The sequence below is a fragment of the Odontesthes bonariensis genome, chromosome 5, assembly GCF_027942865.1.
Source record: "Odontesthes bonariensis isolate fOdoBon6 chromosome 5, fOdoBon6.hap1, whole genome shotgun sequence".
NCBI classification, from domain to species: Eukaryota; Metazoa; Chordata; class Actinopteri; order Atheriniformes; family Atherinopsidae; genus Odontesthes; species Odontesthes bonariensis.
In genome coordinates this window covers 26,129,895-26,149,527 of record NC_134510.1, presented here as the reverse complement: position 1 = coordinate 26,149,527, position 19,633 = coordinate 26,129,895, and the positions used below count along the sequence as shown (strand labels likewise).

General features: G+C 40.3%; 3 protein-coding genes across 4 annotated transcripts; 2 read left to right on the top strand and 1 right to left on the bottom strand.

Annotated features, from left to right (window-relative positions):
* The first annotated feature begins 295 nt into the window (after positions 1 to 295).
* Positions 296 to 3,825, top strand: LOC142380159 (gamma-aminobutyric acid receptor-associated protein-like 1). Its single transcript, XM_075465744.1, has 5 exons — positions 296 to 491; positions 1,903 to 1,992; positions 2,275 to 2,353; positions 2,839 to 2,957; positions 3,477 to 3,825. The coding sequence occupies exons 2-5, from the start codon at positions 1,903 to 1,905 to the stop codon at positions 3,540 to 3,542; spliced, it is 354 nt and encodes a 117-aa protein (XP_075321859.1). The 5' UTR covers positions 296 to 491; the 3' UTR covers positions 3,543 to 3,825.
* A 1,156-nt stretch (positions 3,826 to 4,981) lies between these two features.
* Positions 4,982 to 11,947, top strand: LOC142380158 (early activation antigen CD69). 2 transcript variants are annotated; one of them, XM_075465741.1, is made up of 7 exons: positions 4,982 to 5,134; positions 5,359 to 5,448; positions 7,946 to 8,050; positions 8,326 to 8,448; positions 8,868 to 9,019; positions 9,131 to 9,228; positions 11,429 to 11,947. In XM_075465741.1, exons 1-7 carry the CDS (start codon positions 5,044 to 5,046, stop codon positions 11,553 to 11,555), a joined length of 786 nt encoding a protein of 261 aa, XP_075321856.1. In that variant the 5' UTR covers positions 4,982 to 5,043; the 3' UTR covers positions 11,556 to 11,947. The 2 variants fall into 2 exon arrangements, with proteins under 2 accessions (XP_075321856.1, XP_075321857.1); XM_075465742.1 differs by lacking the exons at positions 4,982 to 5,134; positions 5,359 to 5,448 and adding an exon at positions 7,676 to 7,866.
* On the bottom strand, positions 11,344 to 18,640 carry trpv6 (transient receptor potential cation channel, subfamily V, member 6). Its single transcript, XM_075465740.1, has 17 exons — positions 18,513 to 18,640; positions 18,146 to 18,293; positions 17,937 to 18,034; positions 17,731 to 17,853; positions 16,742 to 16,882; positions 16,506 to 16,604; positions 15,499 to 15,674; positions 15,248 to 15,394; positions 15,067 to 15,146; positions 14,840 to 14,975; positions 13,972 to 14,058; positions 13,803 to 13,879; positions 13,545 to 13,710; positions 13,322 to 13,388; positions 12,923 to 13,191; positions 12,715 to 12,821; positions 11,344 to 12,450 (listed from the first exon to the last, which is right to left on the bottom strand). Exons 2-17 carry the CDS (start codon positions 18,274 to 18,276, stop codon positions 12,195 to 12,197), a joined length of 2,160 nt encoding a protein of 719 aa, XP_075321855.1. The 5' UTR covers positions 18,277 to 18,293; positions 18,513 to 18,640; the 3' UTR covers positions 11,344 to 12,194.
* Positions 18,641 to 19,633: the final 993 nt, after the last annotated feature.

Sequence of the window (19,633 nt, the reverse complement as noted above, 5' to 3'; positions counted from 1 at the left end):
GGAGAGAAAAAAAGCCATGCAATGCACACCACGCACGTAGCTTGGCCGAGGCGTGGCAGTAGGGGTGAGCCCACTGTCTTTCTGGCCCAGTTTCCAAGCCATGCCATTGGTTATTTGTACCCACTAAAGGAAAACGGGGCTGTGACAGCTGAGGATTGACAGTCAGATTTACGCAATAAGTGCAAGGTATCCTGCCAAAGTTTTGTTTCCAATGGACAGACGCAGCTGTCAATGTATGTTTCTCGTCTCTGATTGGCTACATTTGCGGTAGGTGGGCGTTGCCGGGTTTGTTGTTGTTTTTGATCCGCAGAATAAGTAGAGCAGTCGACATCTTTGAAAGCCACCTCATTCCTGCACGTTTTAAGTGGGTTTTGATCTCAAAACGATCATCCCAGTCATTCTTTTGAGAAAAATTACACTGTACAAGGGACCATTGCAGTGTGTTTGGATTCGTCTTGTTTTGAGTGAAACTGGGTTTTTGTCTTTTAAAGGTATGTGAACAGAAACGTCTCGCAGATTCGTTAGCTACAGCTGTTAGCATTACCTTTGGCACGAGCGCTAAAAACATCTGATTCCGCCCACTTGAGATAAAATGCGATAGTAAAATTTTGTTTTGAAGATTTTTAGTGTTTGGTTGAATACAAACGGTTCTTATCAGCGGTTTGGCCTCTTTGAGGGCAAGTTTATTTAGACATCAAGTTACCCGATCGCAGTGTTGTTGTGAAGAGTGACGTGGCCTAACTTCAGGATGGACTCAGCGAACCTGGACGAGTGTCATCCTGACCGAAATGATGACATTCAGATAAAAGTCGGGACGTATTCTGTTGTCAGTTGTGTCAGACCAACAGATATTGACGTGAATGATTGTTTTTAACCTTCAATCTTTTCCGACATCCAAGTCGTTGTTTACTCGACCCCACTGCGTTTCTTACTGTATGGTCATGCATTTAAGTCGTAATCCACGATCTGTACTGTGCTGTGCAGATGTTTTCTTTCCCTTTCGGAAGGGTTTTAGTGTTTGAAACGTAAAATATGGTGAAAAATCCCATTATGGCTTTGCCAAGCCAATCGTAAATTGCACACATATCTTTGTTTATTTTTGAACCAACGATCCAAAACATGAAGATATACAATCTTTGGTGACATTTCTTACGTCAAAAACACCAAAACATATGATTTCAGAAGCTGGGGTTTCATTGTCTTACATTCGTAGGACAGAATGTACTGAATGTAAAAGTGACTGAGCTCCGTCATGTGATCAGTTATCGTAACACCTCTTTTTCTTCTGAATGATGAACCTTCAAATTGAGTCAAAAATATTCAGCTCGACTTGAAATATAATGGCTGTCCCAACTAGAAAAAATGTTGTTCACAATTGCCAAATAAGTAAAAATATTATTTTTTGTTTGCCTTTTGGCTTACAAGTCAAAAATTCTCATAGGATGCATCTATCTCTATATATTAAAATTGATTCTCATCAAATTGTGTTTTTTCAATGATTAAAACTGACCCACCTTTAATCCTAAAACAATTATAAAGCAACAATAGTAATAAATGTAGGCATCTCTTCCATTCACATTAACCCAGAAAGCAATACAACTCATTGATCTGCTCACAAAGTCTGAACACAGCCACACATATAGAGGTGTGTATGCTTTTAAGCGTATATTATCTGCATTACGATGTAATAAATGCCATACTGTTCCAGCTGAATATGAGATCTGCTTGACAGTTGAATAAAAGACAGTCGCATTTCATCTCATAATGAATTGCTCTTCAGCCTGTCTGTATGACTTGTTTACATGCACTGGTTGGTGAAGTCAGACAGCGCTCTTTCTCCTTTGTCTGTGCAGTAAATGAAGCCATTGTGAGAGACTTCATGTCTCCTCTCGTTGTTTTCAGATGAGCAGTCAGTATCAGCGCTCAGTACCGCTAGAGGTGAGGAGAGCAGAGGGAGAGAGAGTCCGGGCCAAGCATCCTGACAAGATACCGGTCAGTATGACAAGTGGTTCTTTGTTGTTGATGACGACATATTTACAGTTAGAGATTTCACGGGGGGGGGGGGGGGGGGGGTCAATGATTAAGTAATTAATTAAACTAAAGGAGTATTTTTTGATGATTATGCTCGTATGCTTATAGATGACCACATTTCCTAAACAGCTTTTTGAAATAATTCCTGCAAACGTGTTTATTGGTTTGATTTGACCAGTTAAACGACCATTTCTGTGTTTTTGCTAATTATGGCTTTTGCTCTTGGGTGTTTTTCTGTTCCAGATCATTGTGGAGAGGGCCCCGAGATCACGAGCTCCTGACCTGGACAAGAAGAAATACTTAGTGCCCTCAGATTTAACAGGTGAGAGTCACAAACGTGTGATTCAGACATCAAAACATCTTTTTTTTTTTTTGGTAGAAAACAATCATCAGAACAGCAATACATCATCAGAAAGTATTTACTTACATACTAAGCAGGGTGTTGGACTCGTCTGTGCTCTCCAGTGGACAAAAAAATGTATATTTAATGGAAAGACCTTTAGAGTTACTTCAAGGCAATTTAAGCATTTCTGCACAGCAGGTTTTTTTTTTTTCTGAACGATCAACCAATATACACATAAAAACCAACATTTCTGCACCAATCTGTCTGAATTGTTTTAGTCTTGGTTTTTCCCTAATTCTCAAAATGTATAGACATACGCTGGCTCATCGCTGACCTCTCCTCCGATAATTATTCTTTTCCTTTCTGTTCTTTTCACATGAAACACAACTACTGTAAGTGACCCTTAATGACCATCTTGTTCCGTTTATCTCCCCCCTTCCCTTTTTTTCTTTTCTTTCTTTTAGTCGGCCAGTTGTGCTTCCTGATCCGTCAGCGTGTGTCTCTGAGACCGGAAGAGGCGCTCTTCTTCTTTGTCAACAACTCTCTTCCCCCATCCAGCTTCCCTCTCTCTGCAGTATATGAGGTAACGGCATCTGCACCTGTCCACACATATGTTCACATGCAGATCCTCCCCGTGGCACACACACACAACCACCAGGAGTACAAACGCGGAGACTACTGTCTTTCTCTTAGTTTGTCTGTTTACAGCTGCTTACATCGACACAGAAACACTTCCTGTTTAAGATGTCATAATAAAGACTTGGATGTTTTTACGCAGACTGCTCACAGTGTTGCTTCACTTTTCTCTTAATTTTGAAAAACTGGCCATCTCAGTCCTACTTTCATACTTGGTGACGTTAAAAGCAGCAGTCAGACATCTGAAAAAGATACATTTTTAGGTTGATTAGGGTCAGATGAGCCAGCATGTATTTAATCACACGAGGCAGTCTTTTGATTGACTGCTGACTAGATTTAATCTCACTTGAATAGAAGCTCTTTCTCTGTTGGGGCAGTTTTCGTGATTGGCGTGGCTGGTCTGTTCATCCATTAGTTACTCTTTTCATGCTAAATTATGGATTGTTCTGTTCTTGTTTTGTTGCAGGAGCACCATGACGAAGACCTGTTTCTTTACATGACCTACAGTAACGAGAGCGTGTACGGCGCCTGAGGGAGGGACAAAAGAGTGGAGAAAGACTCAGAGAGAGAATGAGAGGAGACGTATGAGACTGAAATAAAGAGTCAAGGCTGTTTGTAATGCTTCGCACCACTTTAATTCTCTATATTAGTTTTGATATACAACATGGTGGAAGAAAACCTTTGTACAGGGCAGAAAGGGCTGCTGGTGGGGTTTTACCTTTGACAGTATTTCAAGGAGAGCTTGATGCGTTTTAGCACACATCAGGTCATTTTGTTTCCTTACCTGGTGAAAGAGAAAGGCTTAAAAAAATAAATAAATAAATAAAAGCATTATAAAAGGAGGTTATTGAAAACTCTCATTATCTTTCTCAGTCATCTGTATTTAATGCAAATAGTTTTTTTTGTTTTGTTTTTGTAAATTATCATAAACTTTTGTGGAAAAATAAAGAAAATGCAAAAAAAAAAAGTCCATCTTTCTGTGGGTGTGTGCGTCTACATTCATGAAACCTGTGGTGTTGGATGTTATATGAACTGATATAAATCAAATCATTCTCACGTCAGAGCCGGTGACACCAGCAGGCTTAATAAACTTATTAAGAAGGCTGGTTCTGTCATCGGCTGCAAACTGGACTCATTTGAATCTGTGGTGGAGAGGAGGACACTGAACAAACTGTTATCCATCATGGATAACCCCACCCATCCTCTCCACCAGCTGCTGGTTGGATGGCAGAGCTCCTTTTCCAACAGGCTCATCCAGCTCCGCTGTCACAAGGAACGATTCAGGAAATCCTTCCTACCAGCAGCCATCACCATCTATAACACCTCCCCTCTGGCTGGAAGAGAACTTCAAGCTCAATAGGCTTGAAGTCTCTCCTAAAAAACAATAACAAAAAACAAACAAACAAAAAAAAACTCTTCATACTGTAGATTTGTATATAGCTAATATTTATTCACTATTTTTATTTTATTCTATTTGCTTGTTTTTACTTTAATTGTTTGCATATCTTTATACTGTATGCTGCTGCAACAAAATAATTTCCCAAATTGGGATGAATAAAGTACTTGTCTATCTATTTATTTGCTCACAGTTTTTATTGCACTGAGATTCAAACATTTCAAACATAAGATATTTTGTATATTAAAACCTCAGTCGTGACACATTGCAGGGCATTAATAGATGCTTATTTTCTAGGTAATATACGCATACAAACAAGTGCCAAGCCTGAAGCTATTTGTACTCTATATATGTGGTTTGGGGTTAGACCGGAAACAAGTAAAATCTTAATGGGGAAGTGTTCTGTCTTTACTGATTAGATGAGTCACAGTTTTCACTGGACACTTACATTTGGGGATATTTTTAATTTTTTTTTTAACACTCTCAACATAAACTGGACATTTTGACACATCATTTTCTGCAACTGGGTGTCATGTGAGTTTCGGTCTGCATCCAGAAGAGCTTACATAACCTCATTGTCAGTTGACAAAAGACTCACCGGCTGAATCGAAAGTTAGAGAAACGGAGGAGAGGAGTCATGGAGATGCAGGAGATCTCAGCGGAGAGTGAGAGAAACGATGAAGGTGAAGCGCGCGCAAGCGAACCGATGCTGGAGATAAAAACTGAAGGTGAGCAAGAAACTTAATGTGATCTGACTGATGTGAAAGGACATTTTAGGCATGTTTTTAATATGAATATTGCTCAAATCTATGAATTACTACTAAGAGAAAATTTCCAAAACAGTTTAACTCCCCAAATAAACATTTGACTAAAAATGCAGTATATTGAGTATTTAGAAGTAAATTGCAGACGTCTTTTAATGACATGTGTTTATCTGTATTTTTGTCTTTAGAGGAAGCAGAAGCAGACCATTACGCTAAACTGCAAAGTCCATCTGAGGATGTCTACTCAGAAACTTTTTATGGTGGAGTTAAAGAAGCAGGTAAATTTTTAAACTGTAGTGTTTCTTCTGTTGGATGTACAGCTGTAATGCACAAAGATCACATGTTTCAGCACGATCCTCATCCTAAATGATCTGTTTGATGCCCAGCTGAAAGATCCAGACGCATCATGTGCCGGCATGCTTCTCAGTCTAGATGTCTTTCTTTGGAAAAAACTTTAAGGCTGCGCCCATCTTTGATGCTGTTTAAGCACCCCATCATGTTTCCCAATGTTTTTTAAGTTTTAATCCCCTTTGTCAGACAGACAGATCATTAAGCATCTGCTGGCTTACATGCTGGTTACTCATGACTGAGTTTCATCGGTGTTTGTCTCCACCCGTCCGTACATAAATAATCCATTAAAACATTTAGTTTGAAAATAAGTAATGAGTAATCAGATGATTGTTTTCTTTATATAATGAATTAAGGTGGAAACTTTTGATGTGAAAAAAATTCAATTATCATGCTATATTGTTGGAAAGCTCAACACTGCGGGGGTTTTGTCAGGAGAAGCAGAGCGCTGCTTGTTGCTTTCGTGGGAGGTTTGAGCTGGTTTCGGGTTTGGTTGCAAAATAGGCCAAAATAGGTGACCACTGAAATCTACATGTGGCTGTTTTGACTTCTCCCCTCTGATTCTGTGAAGTGTTTCGCTCTGTCTAAACATCAATTTAAGAGAACATTAAAAACATAAAAAAAAATGTGCAAATGCCCACATGTCTGACAGACTTTCTATCTTTGAGTGAGTGTGAGAGAGTCATCTTATATACAGATATACATATACGGACGCTGGATTTCCAAAAATTCATTTGAACTACAAACTGGGTTATTACAGCATGTAATATCTTGCAATAGCAAAGTATTGTGTTACAAATCAGTATGTGTTATTGTCAGATTAATACAAATTAGAGTTGTTAAATAATACTGTCAGTTTACAGGAGTATCCTTAACTCAGTACAATGTAATGAAAAGTCGTCCAACTACGGTCGTTTAGCTACATCTAACAACCATTGCTTTACACAGCCTGTAGTCCAGATGTACAAGACCCATACAGAGTTTTTCTACAACTATATAAAGCTGCCGAGACTTTGGTTTTTCAGCATTCATTTTATAAACAGGAGTAGAATATATTTCTGAAGTGTTTGAGCTTAGTCAAGTTTGCATGAAGTAACAAGTACAGTCTTTGCTCCCTCAAAGACTGCAGTGTGATGCAGCTCTGCTGCCGTAATCAACACACTTCACCACTAACCCTCTATGCCCTTTATTATCACTTTAAAATTCCACCTAAAGTAACATCAACAAATTTAATCAGCAGCAACTGTAAAGCTGGGAGGACCAAAGAAATGACCTTCAGCTCGACTGATAAGAAACACTTTTCAGTTTCTGAAACTCCGTAAGTCTCCTTGTCTTTATCACTTTGGAAAACAGAAAATTACATTTTTACTTCCATTAGGTTAATGAAAGCCTGTAAATATAAACCTAATGTTTGATTTACTGCCTTTGACACAGATGTAATGGAAAATAAACAGAACAAAATAAATTCAACGTGTATTTTTTTCATAAAGAGCACAAGCAGACTGAACTTGCTTTTCCCATAACCATGTTGCTCAATGTCAGACTGTTTGGTGGTTTTCTCTTGATGTTTTTGCTTTCACACACATCAGTTGTGTGTCGTGACAAATGAAAGAAGGAAGCTAATGGACACGTAGCAGAATGTCATAGCAGGGCGTGTACTTTAATTTCACTAACATACTCTAATATATGCTACTTTACTAAAACATGGGTGGTTTTCTGTAACTTGGTAGGATCGAATTTAGAAAGAGAAACGTTGTCTTTTTATTGCTAAAGTGCAGACAGGTGAATTGCTGTATAAAGCCCTTTGAGAAAGACCTTGCTTTGATCCCACTTTCTGCATGAAATCCTGTTCTATAATCTCATATTGAGACTGTCTTAAGTCTGTACCAGTGGCGCTGGTGTGTTTCTGCCTGACCCGAACACTGATCTGAAATGACCCTCAAATGAAATCCAATCTGTTGTTTTGGAGTCTCTGTCTGTGACTATTTTTCGCTCTTACACACACACACATTAATTCTTAAAGAGTGAGACAGCGGGAGAGATTAAAGTTTTTGGCATTCAAAGACAAGCCATCCACTGTGCCCCATGAATGATTTAGGAAAAACTGAAGGCTGGGGTGTTGCTATGGCGATAAGACAAAGTGGGGTCTTAAAACAGCCCTGTTGGAGGCAGTTGTGAGTCAGCAGAACAGGAAGACGGAGCAGGAGTGTAAACAAGCTTCCCCAAAAACGTCAGGACATTTTTCTCCATGTACATCAAATTCTGTCGCAGTTATGTTGAGGATAAAAAAGACGAAGACGGTGAAAAGTTGGCATCCAAGTTATCAGTTGAACTGGATGGAGAGAAAGGTAGGAAGAGGCGGTTTTCTCAGCCTTGATGGGGGTCCGTGTCGTGCTCACTAACATTTTTTGATGTCTTCATCCTCAGGCAAACAGAATGAGGGAAATGAACGCCTGTACCGTGCTGCATGTTTGTTGCTCTCAGTAATCTGCCTCGTCCTTCTGCTCGTCGTCATTGCCCTCAGTGTGAAACGTGAGTATCTGCAGCCATGGATCACTGTAACAACAAACCACTCTTCGTTTGATTCTCTTTGCAACGCTAAAGCTGATTATGAGAACTTTTACAGTCAGAGATGTATTAAAACACTTTGGAGTATATATTATTATTCTGCGATTACAATGCTTCTATAGTTCTTTTCCTCATAACAACAATAGATCATACATGAAAGCTGTGCCCAGCTGCAGAGCTGCAGCCTTTGGGCATTATTCTTTCCTTCATATCTCCTCCCACTGTGCTCTCATTTCTAGTCCAAACTGGATCCCCTGTCTGCTCAGAGAAAGAGGAAACTACAGCAGCTGACAGACAAATTCCTTCTCCAACATGCAGTCCTGAGCAGTGCCAGGACCTCTTCCCAAACTTCCATTCCAAACGTGAGCACAAAGATGCAAAAATGCTGAGTAGAAACCAAGAAGACATCTGATACTTTTTAAATCACAATATTTTTAGTGACAGTTCTGCTTTCACAATGAACCAGATTATTTTTTAATCAGGCAGCTGAGGGAGTCACTTCATGCTAGGTCATGGGGGAAGTTTTTATATCATCTGAACCAAAGTTCAGTTAGCTTTATCATTTTCTCCTAGACTATATTAGATCGATATGTGTTCATGCATGGAAGCATAAATAAAAATACATGTTTATAGATGATAGATAGAATATGGACAAATTTAAGTTAGGTTAAACACAAAAGCATTTTGCAAATTGACATATGCAATTTAGCCCATATTTGCAGGCTGTTTTCATTCTTTCTTTTCGTAGCCTTGATTGTACTGGATCTCTGTCTGGTTGCAGGTATCGGCTGCCAGCAGTGTGCTAAAGGATGGCTGACATACGGACGATCCTGTTATTTCCTGTCCACCTTCAGGCTGTCATGGGCTGAGAGTCAGCAGAACTGCACCTCCAGTGGTGGATCTTTGGCTGTTATAACCAACCAGAATGTTCAGGTGATTCTGATGGCGCTCACCTGCTTCCTTCTGTAACGGTGTCCTTGTTTGTTGAAATGTTACAATCTGCAGCTTGTTTGTGTAAATATGAATGGTGTTCTCTTTTTCTAGACTTTTCTGACAAGGAAAGGAAACTTGAAATACTGGATTGGACTGAGACAGAACGATGTTGCATGGAACTGGGTCAACAACAACAAGCTGCAAGAGAGGTGACTCTTAAGAAATAAACAAATGATTGATTTATAGACTTGTAAAGCTATACATTCAATCAGCAAACCTCTCTCTGACATCTCTGAGATGCACATCTATTACAGTTTATTCTCCTTTGTTGACTTAATCTCGGGGACCTTAATGTTTAACCTATTGAGAGATATTTTCTAACATGCTTCCCTCTCACATAAATTGGAAAGACAAAAAAATATTAGAAACTCTCAATATGATAAATTCAAATAAAACTCCACCGTTAGCTGGGACTTCTAAAAATGTCAGCAAGCTCTCAAGAACAAAAATGCTAAATGCTGAAATGCATTAAACTGTACAGGTTGACCTGTTAATAGGGACGGGAATTGATAAGATTTTTAAGATTCCAATTCCATTTTTGATTCTGCTTAACAATTCGGTTCTTTTTCGATTCCCTTATCGATTCTCATTTGGGGAAAAAAAGGACAATAAACAGGTCAATTAGCATCAACTTACAACACTGACAACAACACAAATAAAGAAATTTTGTTTGTTAAGACTTTGCATACCTAAAACAATTTATTTTAAAATATAGCAGAATTTAGTGTAAAAGTGAAGATTTGTGATTTTGGTATAAATAAAACAATTTCTTTGTTCTTTAAGTAGCTAGTTTATGGCGATGGGATACTGCAAGGGACCAGCCCCCCCCCCCCCCCCCCCCCCCCCCCCAAAAAAAACGAAAGAAACCCCCCCCCCCCGCGCACACGGCCCGGCCCCTGCCCCGCCCGAATCTCACTCCAAGCAAACTTGAAAACTTGAGAGCCCTGTAAATGTAATGCATGAGAAGGCACTCATTTAACATTAACCGTTACTAATAGCAGGTTTTACAATGAGGCAGATGGCGTTAACATGATAGGCAGTGTTTGTTAGTTAGTTACCTGCAGTATTAGACAAGGTCAGGACATGCTAACGTTGCTGCTGCTGCTGCTGGGGTGAGATTCACCAACGTTAGTCCGGAGCGGATCGAAAACGCGACATTCATTAATAGTTAGTTATTGCATGCTGTGTGCGCAAATGTCTCTGCATGTTGGTAGTATTTCCTCCCATTGATGAAATATCCACTTTTCAAGTATTGCAAGTTGCCCTGTTGTTGTCTTTTTTAGTGAAGTGAAACCAAACTTTCGAGCGTTTGTACCGCTTGGGCGCCATGTTTACTGTTGACTGCTGGCTGCGCTGGACTCGCCACCAGAGAGTCTCTATTATGGCAACTTGCGTGGTGACGTCATTCGCGCCCACTGGAATTGATAAGGGAATCGTTTGCAAAATTGATAAATGATTCCAGGGAATTGAAAACACTAGGAACCGGTTCTCAACAAGAACCGGTTTTCGATTCCCTACCTGTTAAAGTGTCCACTCAGTGAAAGTATATTTGGCTTCAAGTTCTTTGGGTTTCTTTACCTTTTTCCTGTTTTATTTCTGTAGTAAAAATACTCTCTTTTACTTCCTCTTATGTGCTCTTTTGCACTTGTTTTGCACGATTTTTCCACTAAGAATGCTACCCAGATACTAAGAATCTCTATGTTTCTAATAGGGGGTGTCACATTGTTCTGGTACTGATGATAAATGTGACATTAAAATAATAAACTATCGATATTGTGTTGATAATGCATATATGATAGTCACTATTTGACCTTAACTGATAGTCAAAACATGATTGTTTGCGGACTGTTTTTTTGTTTGTTAACTTTTAGCCGTTCCTTACTTCCTTGTGTAAAACAAACAAGAAAACAACGAGTAGTTAGTCTGATAGCCTTGTATTCTTTTCAAAATAATTGTGCAGTGACAGCCCTAGTTTCTAATGCTGCTATATTTTATGTTTCTTAAAATCGCCGTGGCAACATGACCAAGCCTGATCCTCATCAACCAAAAGTGGCACTAAAGTTTCATTCTGATTTATTGGCAGAGAAAAGTTCATGTATCTGCAGATTTTAGAGACATAACATCGCAACATGTTTCTATGACTACCCATTTTGTTCCTCCTTTTTTTGCTGTTTTTTTTTTTTGGCACTAACAGCTTGAAATACAGCTCGACTTCATATTTGTATTTGGGTCCTCCCCTAAAAAAAAAAGCCACAACACAAGGGTTTATTCTCTCCCCGAGTTGGTGAAAATAATCTTAACATCCTGTGATGACACTTTTAACACATATCTTTTTCTTATGTTTTACAGTTACTGGGCAGAGTATCCAAATAACGGCGACTGTGCTTTCCTCAACACTGACGAACAGCCTGAGAAGAACTGGGACAGAGCTTACTGTCAAGCTACCACCTACTTCATCTGTCAGCTTCAGTTCTGATGGGCACCACTATTTTCTAACAGAACAATTTTCTGCAACAATCATATCCTCAATAACCTGTCAAATCATTTAAGTTTCCACATCACACTCCAATAAGTAGTAGCCAGTAAAGACACATAATGAAGCTTTTTAGATGATAGCTGCGTATTCACCATTTAAGTAACCACTCAGTTTGATTTTTATCGGAGTTATAGTTTCTTACAGCAATGCACAGCATAGTTTGTATTAGAATAGTTTATTCTTATGCTTATAAGCACTTATAAGCTCTAATCATGGTACAATACTCTTTTATACTGAATCGTTCCATTTCCTGCTAACTTAGAAATGAAGGCCAGTAATTTTGTCTGAAGTCATCTGTTTTCTCATATAAAAGTATTCATGCTACATGACAAGTTGAATCTTTCACTTTATTCTAGCTGAACATACATTACTGCTACATATCTTTTATATTGCTATAAAAATAACACTCTTTTCTATAGCATAATACTGCAGGAATAATTGCACTGTTGACTACAGAGGAAAACCGAGAGAGATGAGTCCTTTTTTTGCAAGTTCATGAAAGGCATCGACTTTTTACATCTATTTCATATGCTCTGAAGGCCTCAAAATATGCACGTGAGGATCGGGCGACATTTCATTCTAAACATATCTGATGTCGTGGTCCTCCTCCGGCTCCTGCTGCTCCATCTCTAAACCTAAAGCGCTGTGACGGATCACTTCCCAACCGGCTAGTGCCCTCCTGTTGTTACAACCTCTATTTTTCGGTCTGAGCATCGGGGTTCCCTTCATTGTGTCTGATTTCTCCAGTCCCTCCTTTTCTTTTTCATCCTCCTTAGAAAAGACTTTAACGTAGCGTCGCATCTTTTGCATCATGGGGTCATTTCTGTCCTCAACCCTGTAAAGAAAATGAGCAAACCATAAGCCATATTAAAAGTTGTGCTTCTCTCACAGCACAGCTTGACTTGTGTGCATTAAAGGCTATTCAGGTAGTGTTCAGGTTAGTCATTCAATGTCTTTTCTGTGGTATTTAACGAAACATTCCTCTGATATAATTACGGCTTCAACAATGTAAATGTCTGTCATATAAGGGGTTATATTAGTGCTTCTGTTTTCCTTGAAAGCTTCTGTTCCTGCTTCTGGCACCAAAGTATTCTCTTACCTGAGATACCAACGCTCCTTCAGGCCGTAGCTAAGCCCACACACTCCGAGCCGAGGCCACAAACAGCGAGGAAGCCTCCTCTCCAGCATCAGAGTTGTGGCCACCACCTGCACAACAATATCACAGCTGTAAACATGACACAGCAGTGCTTAATTCGTGCCAACAAGAACATTATGCATGTGTGCACAACAGTCTATGTGTATGTCACCTGAGTCCTCCAAAGCTCATCTCTCTCCTGGGCCACCCTCCAGTGTGTGTCGCTCATCATGGCAATCAGCAGGTTGAGCAGGAGAATGTAGGAGACCACAGAGAAGGTGACGTGCAGCACGTGGACGATGGGGGGCGTAGTGACGGTGTGGTCCACCGGCAGGTCAATCAGGCCCACGCTGAGCTCAAACTGGGAGAAGAGGGTGATGGGGAAGGATCGATACGCAGGGAGCGAATCTGGGTCCTGGGTCATGTATACCATCCACAGGGCTAAAAAGAATGTGAAAGAAAAATTAATATGCATCTAAAGGAGCAGAAAGTTCTAAATTCTGGTATTTTGAAGTCTTATTTACACTCTGTGAGAGAGACAAAGTTTGGAATAAGCCAAGAATATACTCACAGGTGGAGAAACCGATGAGAACAATAAAACTCAGCCACATAAACTTTGTCAGGTCTCCAAATATAATCTAGGAGGAAATGAGACACAAAGCTGTTCAGACTGAAAACACAAGCAGGTGACCATCTGAAACCAAAACAACAACTTGAAAACACACGGCCACAGGTGTGAAAGCGAAACAAACTACTATACGAGCTTCCATAAGCTGCAGGGAGCTTAACTGTACCTTTTGTATCATGATGACATACGGGCCGAGCATTTCAAAACCGCGGGCGAAGAACATGACGTTGCACCAGCCGAGAACTAAGCACACTGCCATCACCTCGGCCTCCCCCTGCACCTCACAGGCTCTGAACACACACAGCAGCACCACCAGGGAGGCATAGCTGATGCTGGTCAAACAACACAAACAGCAGCAGCAAGGTTAAACGGAGAGGCCTAACATTGTGTTATCATCATACAGCTGAGAAGAGTTTGTATTTACAGGATCACATGGAAGGGTCCTCCCAGTGCTGTTTGGCCAAAGTAGCGCCTTGCTCCTACTCTCAGTATATCAGGGATCTGTTTGGAAAGGGAATGCAGGGCGATTTCTTACTTGCAATACACTTTGGCGTGCAATGATTATGAATACAGAGCATGCGTTGTGCACTGACCTCCAGGACAAGGATGACAACCGCTCCCAGGACACTGATGACCTCTCCCGCTAGTCGCAGACTGTCGCCATACGTCACATAACTCTCCTGAGTCAGGCAGAAGGGAAATAAAGATTTCGTTATTGGCCTATTGGTTACATGAAGATGATGAGGTGGATTTTTACAGTTCTTAAAATTTCTTGACAAAGTCTCAAATATCAATATGCTTTTATGATTTTTTAAAAAAAAATTGTGGTTATTCTGTGGTTATGAAAGGCCAGACTAGTGGAATTTTTCAATGCTTTATAGCTAATTTTGTCCCATTATGACAATTTCAAATTGCTGTTTTCTCAGTTTACATAATAAATAAGAATGGAAGTCAACAAAAATGGTGAAGAGCAAAAAGTCATTTGGAGGAAAGAAAAGGCCACTTGTAGGATTGCTTGTGAGGCAGATCAAAGGCACCATTAAACCGCAAAAGACCTTCAGAAATATTTAGCGTACTCTACTGACAGATTCACAAATATGATCTTTGTTAGAGTCAACAGAGGACTAAATACTGATTGTGCTGGACATCACAACTGTATTCCCTATGAACAATGCCTGTAGAAAATCCGGTCATCACTGAAATCATAGTAATAGAAACGTTCAAACTCTGCAGAACGTCATTTACGATAAAGTAATATAAGTTAGAATAAAGAGCTGCAGCCCCCCAGTACAAGAGAATGCTCCTTAAAAGTCTTGCACTCAGAAATATAGGATACCTAAATATGAATTAACTGTGATAAAAACAAAGCAATAAACATGCTTAGTTTGTGAAAGTGAAATGCAATGATATTGTTATGATCTATTTTACTTATTTGTTCTCTATTTAATGACTGTAACTCACATTGAATGCCTTCTGGACTCTGATGGTTTTGTCCATGTCTGACTTTGTGTAGTTCTCTGGAGCGTCCTTTAGAGGGCGAAACACACAACAAAGTGTGAAGGTCCCAATGTACAGCAGATACAACACCATCAGGAGCCTAACGCAGGAGAGAGGGAAAACCCCAGTGTGAACACAGTGGACATGAGTACAGGTCAGATATTTAACCTCAGACAGAAATCAATCCCTACCTAAAATAATGTTTTCCATACAGGTCCCACTTCAGACTGACCAGCTGTCTTACAGGAGTCACCTCCAGAATCCCTCTGGCCTGGAGTACAAAAGATTTTGTTTATTTTCTGACTGAAATGTGTATTTCTAATAAAATGGTGTGGGATTTCCCTGAACTACAATGTATATTTAGTTTTTTACCTCTCTCCGTGGGCTGCCTACAATGAGCTCCATTACTGACATGTTGTCGGCCCAGGAGTCGATTTCTGTCAGGTCATACAGGTGAGAGCTCAGAGGGCCCAGACTCCACTGGACGACACGCCTTTTATTAACCAGGTGCTGAAATGCCTGAGTGAGACAGAGGGGATCCCAGCATGAAAGATAGGATCAGTGAAATAATCTGCTCCACCTTTCATTTCCACCATGTGGCACCTCCCATGCTTGATACCCACCACAATGTTTCCCTCTTTGGCAGCCAGTTTAAAAGGTGTAAGGCCTCGATAGTTGGGCACCATGTCGAGTGGCACTGACTGGTCAAGCTCTACATCCCTTGCCATAATCAGGTCAATGGCCTGGCACGCAGTCGTCTTGTTGGGCTGCAGAACCAAAACATGAAGCAGTGTGTTGCCTAGAATGTGCGTACACAAGAGACAGGAGCCACAAGAGGAAAAATAAAGAACATTAGTTATCAATAACTGGCACAGATGCTCAGAGGTTTAAGGCCATATTAACCACAGATTTCTTTTGCTGGGCTTCTTTTGGACTCCTACAGGTGGCCAAATTAGGCAAACACGACAAGAAAGCAGAAGTTCCAACCACACACCGCACACTACAAGATCACAAGTCACAGCACTGAAACAGGAAACACAACAAAAAAAACACAACACAACGTTTCTTAAAAAAATAACAACACTGAAACACAGCATTTCAGAACACAACAATAAAGAGAAAAAGCAACTACATTAGACAACTCCACTAAATATGTTTGGTTATTGCGTTTCCTGAAACCTAGTGTTCTCTGCTTTGTTGGTGCGTTTCTTGTGTTGCTGTCTTTTCTGAAATGTTATGTTTTAGTTGTCCTGATGTCTGGCACCTTCTGACAATTTCAGTTGTGGACGTCCAGAAATCAGCTGCACTCCACAGCTGAAAGTATTACTTGTTAAATCTACGTAGTGTTTAAAAGAGCTGAACGGACAACGGACAAAAGTGCTTGCAAATTTAGCTTCTCCAATGCAAAGATTTAACATAATTTTTCATTTTTTTCTGAAAAAAACAACCTCAGAAGGTAAGTTTGCTACAGTTAATGGAGGAACTGTTCTAGTTGATGTTACACTTCAGCTTCAAGCCCGAATAATTTAGAGCTGACCTTAGAGCAGTCCATCATGGTCAGTTGCCTGCTTTGTCTTATTATATGAAATAACCCTGTGTCCTCTCTAACTAAAGTGTCGGTTTTTCACACCTCGATAATCCTGGACCCTGGTACTGGCCCCCGCGTCGATCACCATGTTGATAATGTCCTCATTTCCAGCACACGCAGCAAAAGCCAGGATGTGCTCACCTGTGGATCAATAATACATCTGATTCTTACAAATTCCTTTTCTTTTTTTTGTGTTTTGCATATACATTCTTAGCAGCAACTTTGTCATCAATATCTGACTGCTGCTTACATTTTGTTGTAAGATCATGCTGACTCACCACAGTACAGAAGTCCTCCAATCCTCTTCCTGAAATACAGACCAGTGACTCGAGGTGTAGCGGCATCACCACCACGACTAATCAGATGATAAACCAGATTGATGTTCTGATTCACCACGGCGATGTGGAGAGGAGTAACACCTGAGGCAGAGACAGACTGAGTACTTTGGTCTGCTGTGAATTAGCAGATTTGTAGTCAGGACACCACGTCAGATTTAACCTGACATTTATATTTGGTGCTTGAATGATGATCGAGCACAATTTGAGCAAACACGGCACAGTCCCTGAGATCACAACCACCACATGAGGGACTGAGATTGTATCTTTATTTTCTATCTTTTATACTAATTTAAACTCTTATAATACATTGACGTGGAGGTGTGAAGTGATGAAGCTGGAGAATTTCCTAATAAAATTACAACCTAAGTTATAAGGTGAGCTAACTGGCAGGGCAGATGTGACTCTGTGAGCTACTGCGAGTCTGCGTGTGATTTCCCCAGTTTTACCTTTAGTGAAAGTGAAGCTTGAAGCTAAACAGAATCTCCCTGCCAATCTGCATATCAATAGCCTTGTTATCATGCTGAGTTGTAACCCACCCTGTAACCCCAGCAGTTGAAACAGTAACTTTGCATCAGGTTTTGTTGTTTACAACTCTTCTATGGGAGAGGAGGAGGCTGTGAAGAGGTCACTTTGGGATGTGTCAGCTGGGTATTGATTGGTTAGATTTTTCTGAACCAATAAAAGCTGCTTTGTGTAAAGGTTTGATATTCAGGGCTTTATCAGAGGATTAGTTCAAATACTCTGCCTTCACATTAGATTCTGTCTACAAATCATGTGTATGTTTAGTTTCTCTGCATTTTTTTTAGCTGCGGACCGAAGAGGAGACAACTTTAACATACAAAACGATAAGAGCAACACTTTACAATTTGTGTTTGCGTCTGCATCTACTGTGTGTGTGTGAGAGTTTGTGTATGTTCATGCATGAGCACCTTGGAAAAGCTCAGAGGTCATGGGCTCGTTGATGAGTTCAGGAGCTCCGTCCATTAGAGCCACAGCAGCATCCAGGTTGTCGTTCATCACAGCGACGTGAAGAGCCGTCTCTCCGAGGGCTCCTGAGCGAGAAGAATACAACCACACGGATTACAGCACTGTCACGACAAACACAACAAGGCTCGAATTCATAGCTCAGGCTCACCTCTCTCAAAGATGTTGGTGGACGCGCAGCTTAGCAGTTTCTTGATGCAACCGACACTGTTGTTTTTAGCCGCATAGAAGAGAGGAATGTCATTTATGCTAAGGGACAGAAGGACAAAGACTAAACATCATTTCCACTGTAAACAAAAACATTAGGCTTGCCTATGACATCACTTTAGGTCCAATTCCTTGTTTGAAAATCTTTTTTACTTTTTTGTGCAGATCAGGAATGTCTCATCCAACATCTCGTTCCATCCTTTTTTATTTTGGAGGCGAAACCTCAGCTGGTTCCACCAATGGTTGAGCTCGCTTGGAGCAGATCGGGCCATAGACGGAGACATTGACACCTGATGTTTGACTGGAAGAGTGACATAAAGAGTTAGATTCATTTTAAAGCATAAAACAAAGCAAGGAAGTCAAATAACTGAAAAATAAATAATTACAGTGGAGTCTGTACCAACAGACAGGAATTGTCTCTTTTTAAACCAACAAGTTAGTGTTTTTTTTTAGAAGTAAAAACAATTTAACATCAACAACAGCAACAAAAAAAAGTGACGAAAAAGTTTGTTTGTCTTACCCTCAAATAATAAAAGTGGCCCTCCTCAGCTTCTTCAACTTCTCAGTCATAACCCTCAAAATTGGAAACAAGCACCTATAAAATGTCCCTGAGGAGAAGTGAAATCCCTGTGGCATCACCATTATATATGACCCCGGCAAGAGGGAGGAGACCTGCGGCGGGGTTGAGAATGAATGAGTGGAGAGGGAGGATGTGTGAACAGCCGACAGGTAAGACAGTGATAGTGAGGCAGTAATGAGCAGGCAGACTTTCACCACTGGTCAGAAATCCCACAGAGAAAGTTGTGCTTTAACCTTCCGCTGACTGTCAACCAGGAACTCCTTTATCATGCTGATTTGAAATTATCGGCACAAGTTGGTCTCCTAAAGAGTGAAGTGACATTGGTCCAGTCCCTGATCCCAGTATATCTCTCTGCCATCACCAGGCCTGTCTGCATTCCTCTAACTACCACCAAAACCTGCATGGCCACTATGAAAATTCTGCAACTTCATGACAGTCCACACATAGTGGTCATGGTTTCAAGTGAACTGTAAAGAAAACCTGTTTGAAAATTGCTTGAGCACAGGTTTGTAATCTACGCCACATATTGAGGCGTAACGGTTTTATGCTGCGTGTGCTGTTCTTTGAATTGACAAATTTCTGTGGATATGGGGAGTATTTGCTGGAGAAAATATGGAGATGTTGTACGATTTTTCAGCAGGTTACTTCTTGTCCACACAAACACTTCACTTCAACTAGTTTCATTCACAGTGATTTAACATGTTAAGCACCATTCGTGTGTCAACAGGAATGATCACAAATACGGTAATTGCCGCAGTACAAAGACCATAATGATCATTTAGAGGGCCGCAACGTAATTTCCAATGACGACATGTCACCTTCCTCAGAGGGCAGAAAACAAAGCTAATAATATATTTTGTTAAGTGGAACTCGTGTTCTTTAAGGGTTGTGGCAACTAACTGATAAGGAACCAAAGATCTCACTTTGAAACAGTTAAATTAGTTGCAAACTGCTGATTCAGTCAAGTTACACAAAACTTCTGGTTACATCACTTGTAGCGTGCAGGTGTTTTTCTGCTGCATTTATAGATTGTGACTAAGAGAGCGGTTAGCCGCAGGATA

What these genes read in the sequence shown, in the direction of transcription:
- trpv6 (XM_075465740.1), bottom strand. Translation starts at nt 18,276, where the DNA reads ATGTCTCCGTCTATGGCCCGATCTGCTCCAAGCGAGCTCAACCATTGG. An exon ending in CCAAAGAGGGAAACATTGTG is followed by an intron (nt 15,395 to 15,498) that starts GTGGGTATCAAG and finishes TGTCTCACTCAG; the next exon opens with GCATTTCAGCACCTGGTTAA. An exon ending in GGACCCTTCCATGTGATCCT is followed by an intron (nt 13,711 to 13,802) that starts GTAAATACAAAC and finishes TTGTTTGACCAG; the next exon opens with CATCAGCTATGCCTCCCTGG.
- LOC142380159 (XM_075465744.1), top strand. Translation starts at nt 1,903, where the DNA reads ATGAGCAGTCAGTATCAGCGCTCAGTACCGCTAGAGGTGAGGAGAGCA. An exon ending in AGTGCCCTCAGATTTAACAG is followed by an intron (nt 2,354 to 2,838) that starts GTGAGAGTCACA and finishes TCTTTCTTTTAG; the next exon opens with TCGGCCAGTTGTGCTTCCTG. An exon ending in CTCTCTCTGCAGTATATGAG is followed by an intron (nt 2,958 to 3,476) that starts GTAACGGCATCT and finishes GTTTTGTTGCAG; the next exon opens with GAGCACCATGACGAAGACCT.
- LOC142380158 (XM_075465741.1), top strand. Translation starts at nt 5,044, where the DNA reads ATGGAGATGCAGGAGATCTCAGCGGAGAGTGAGAGAAACGATGAAGGT. An exon ending in GCTGGAGATAAAAACTGAAG is followed by an intron (nt 5,135 to 5,358) that starts GTGAGCAAGAAA and finishes TTTTGTCTTTAG; the next exon opens with AGGAAGCAGAAGCAGACCAT. An exon ending in TGGTGGAGTTAAAGAAGCAG is followed by an intron (nt 5,449 to 7,945) that starts GTAAATTTTTAA and finishes CTTCATCCTCAG; the next exon opens with GCAAACAGAATGAGGGAAAT.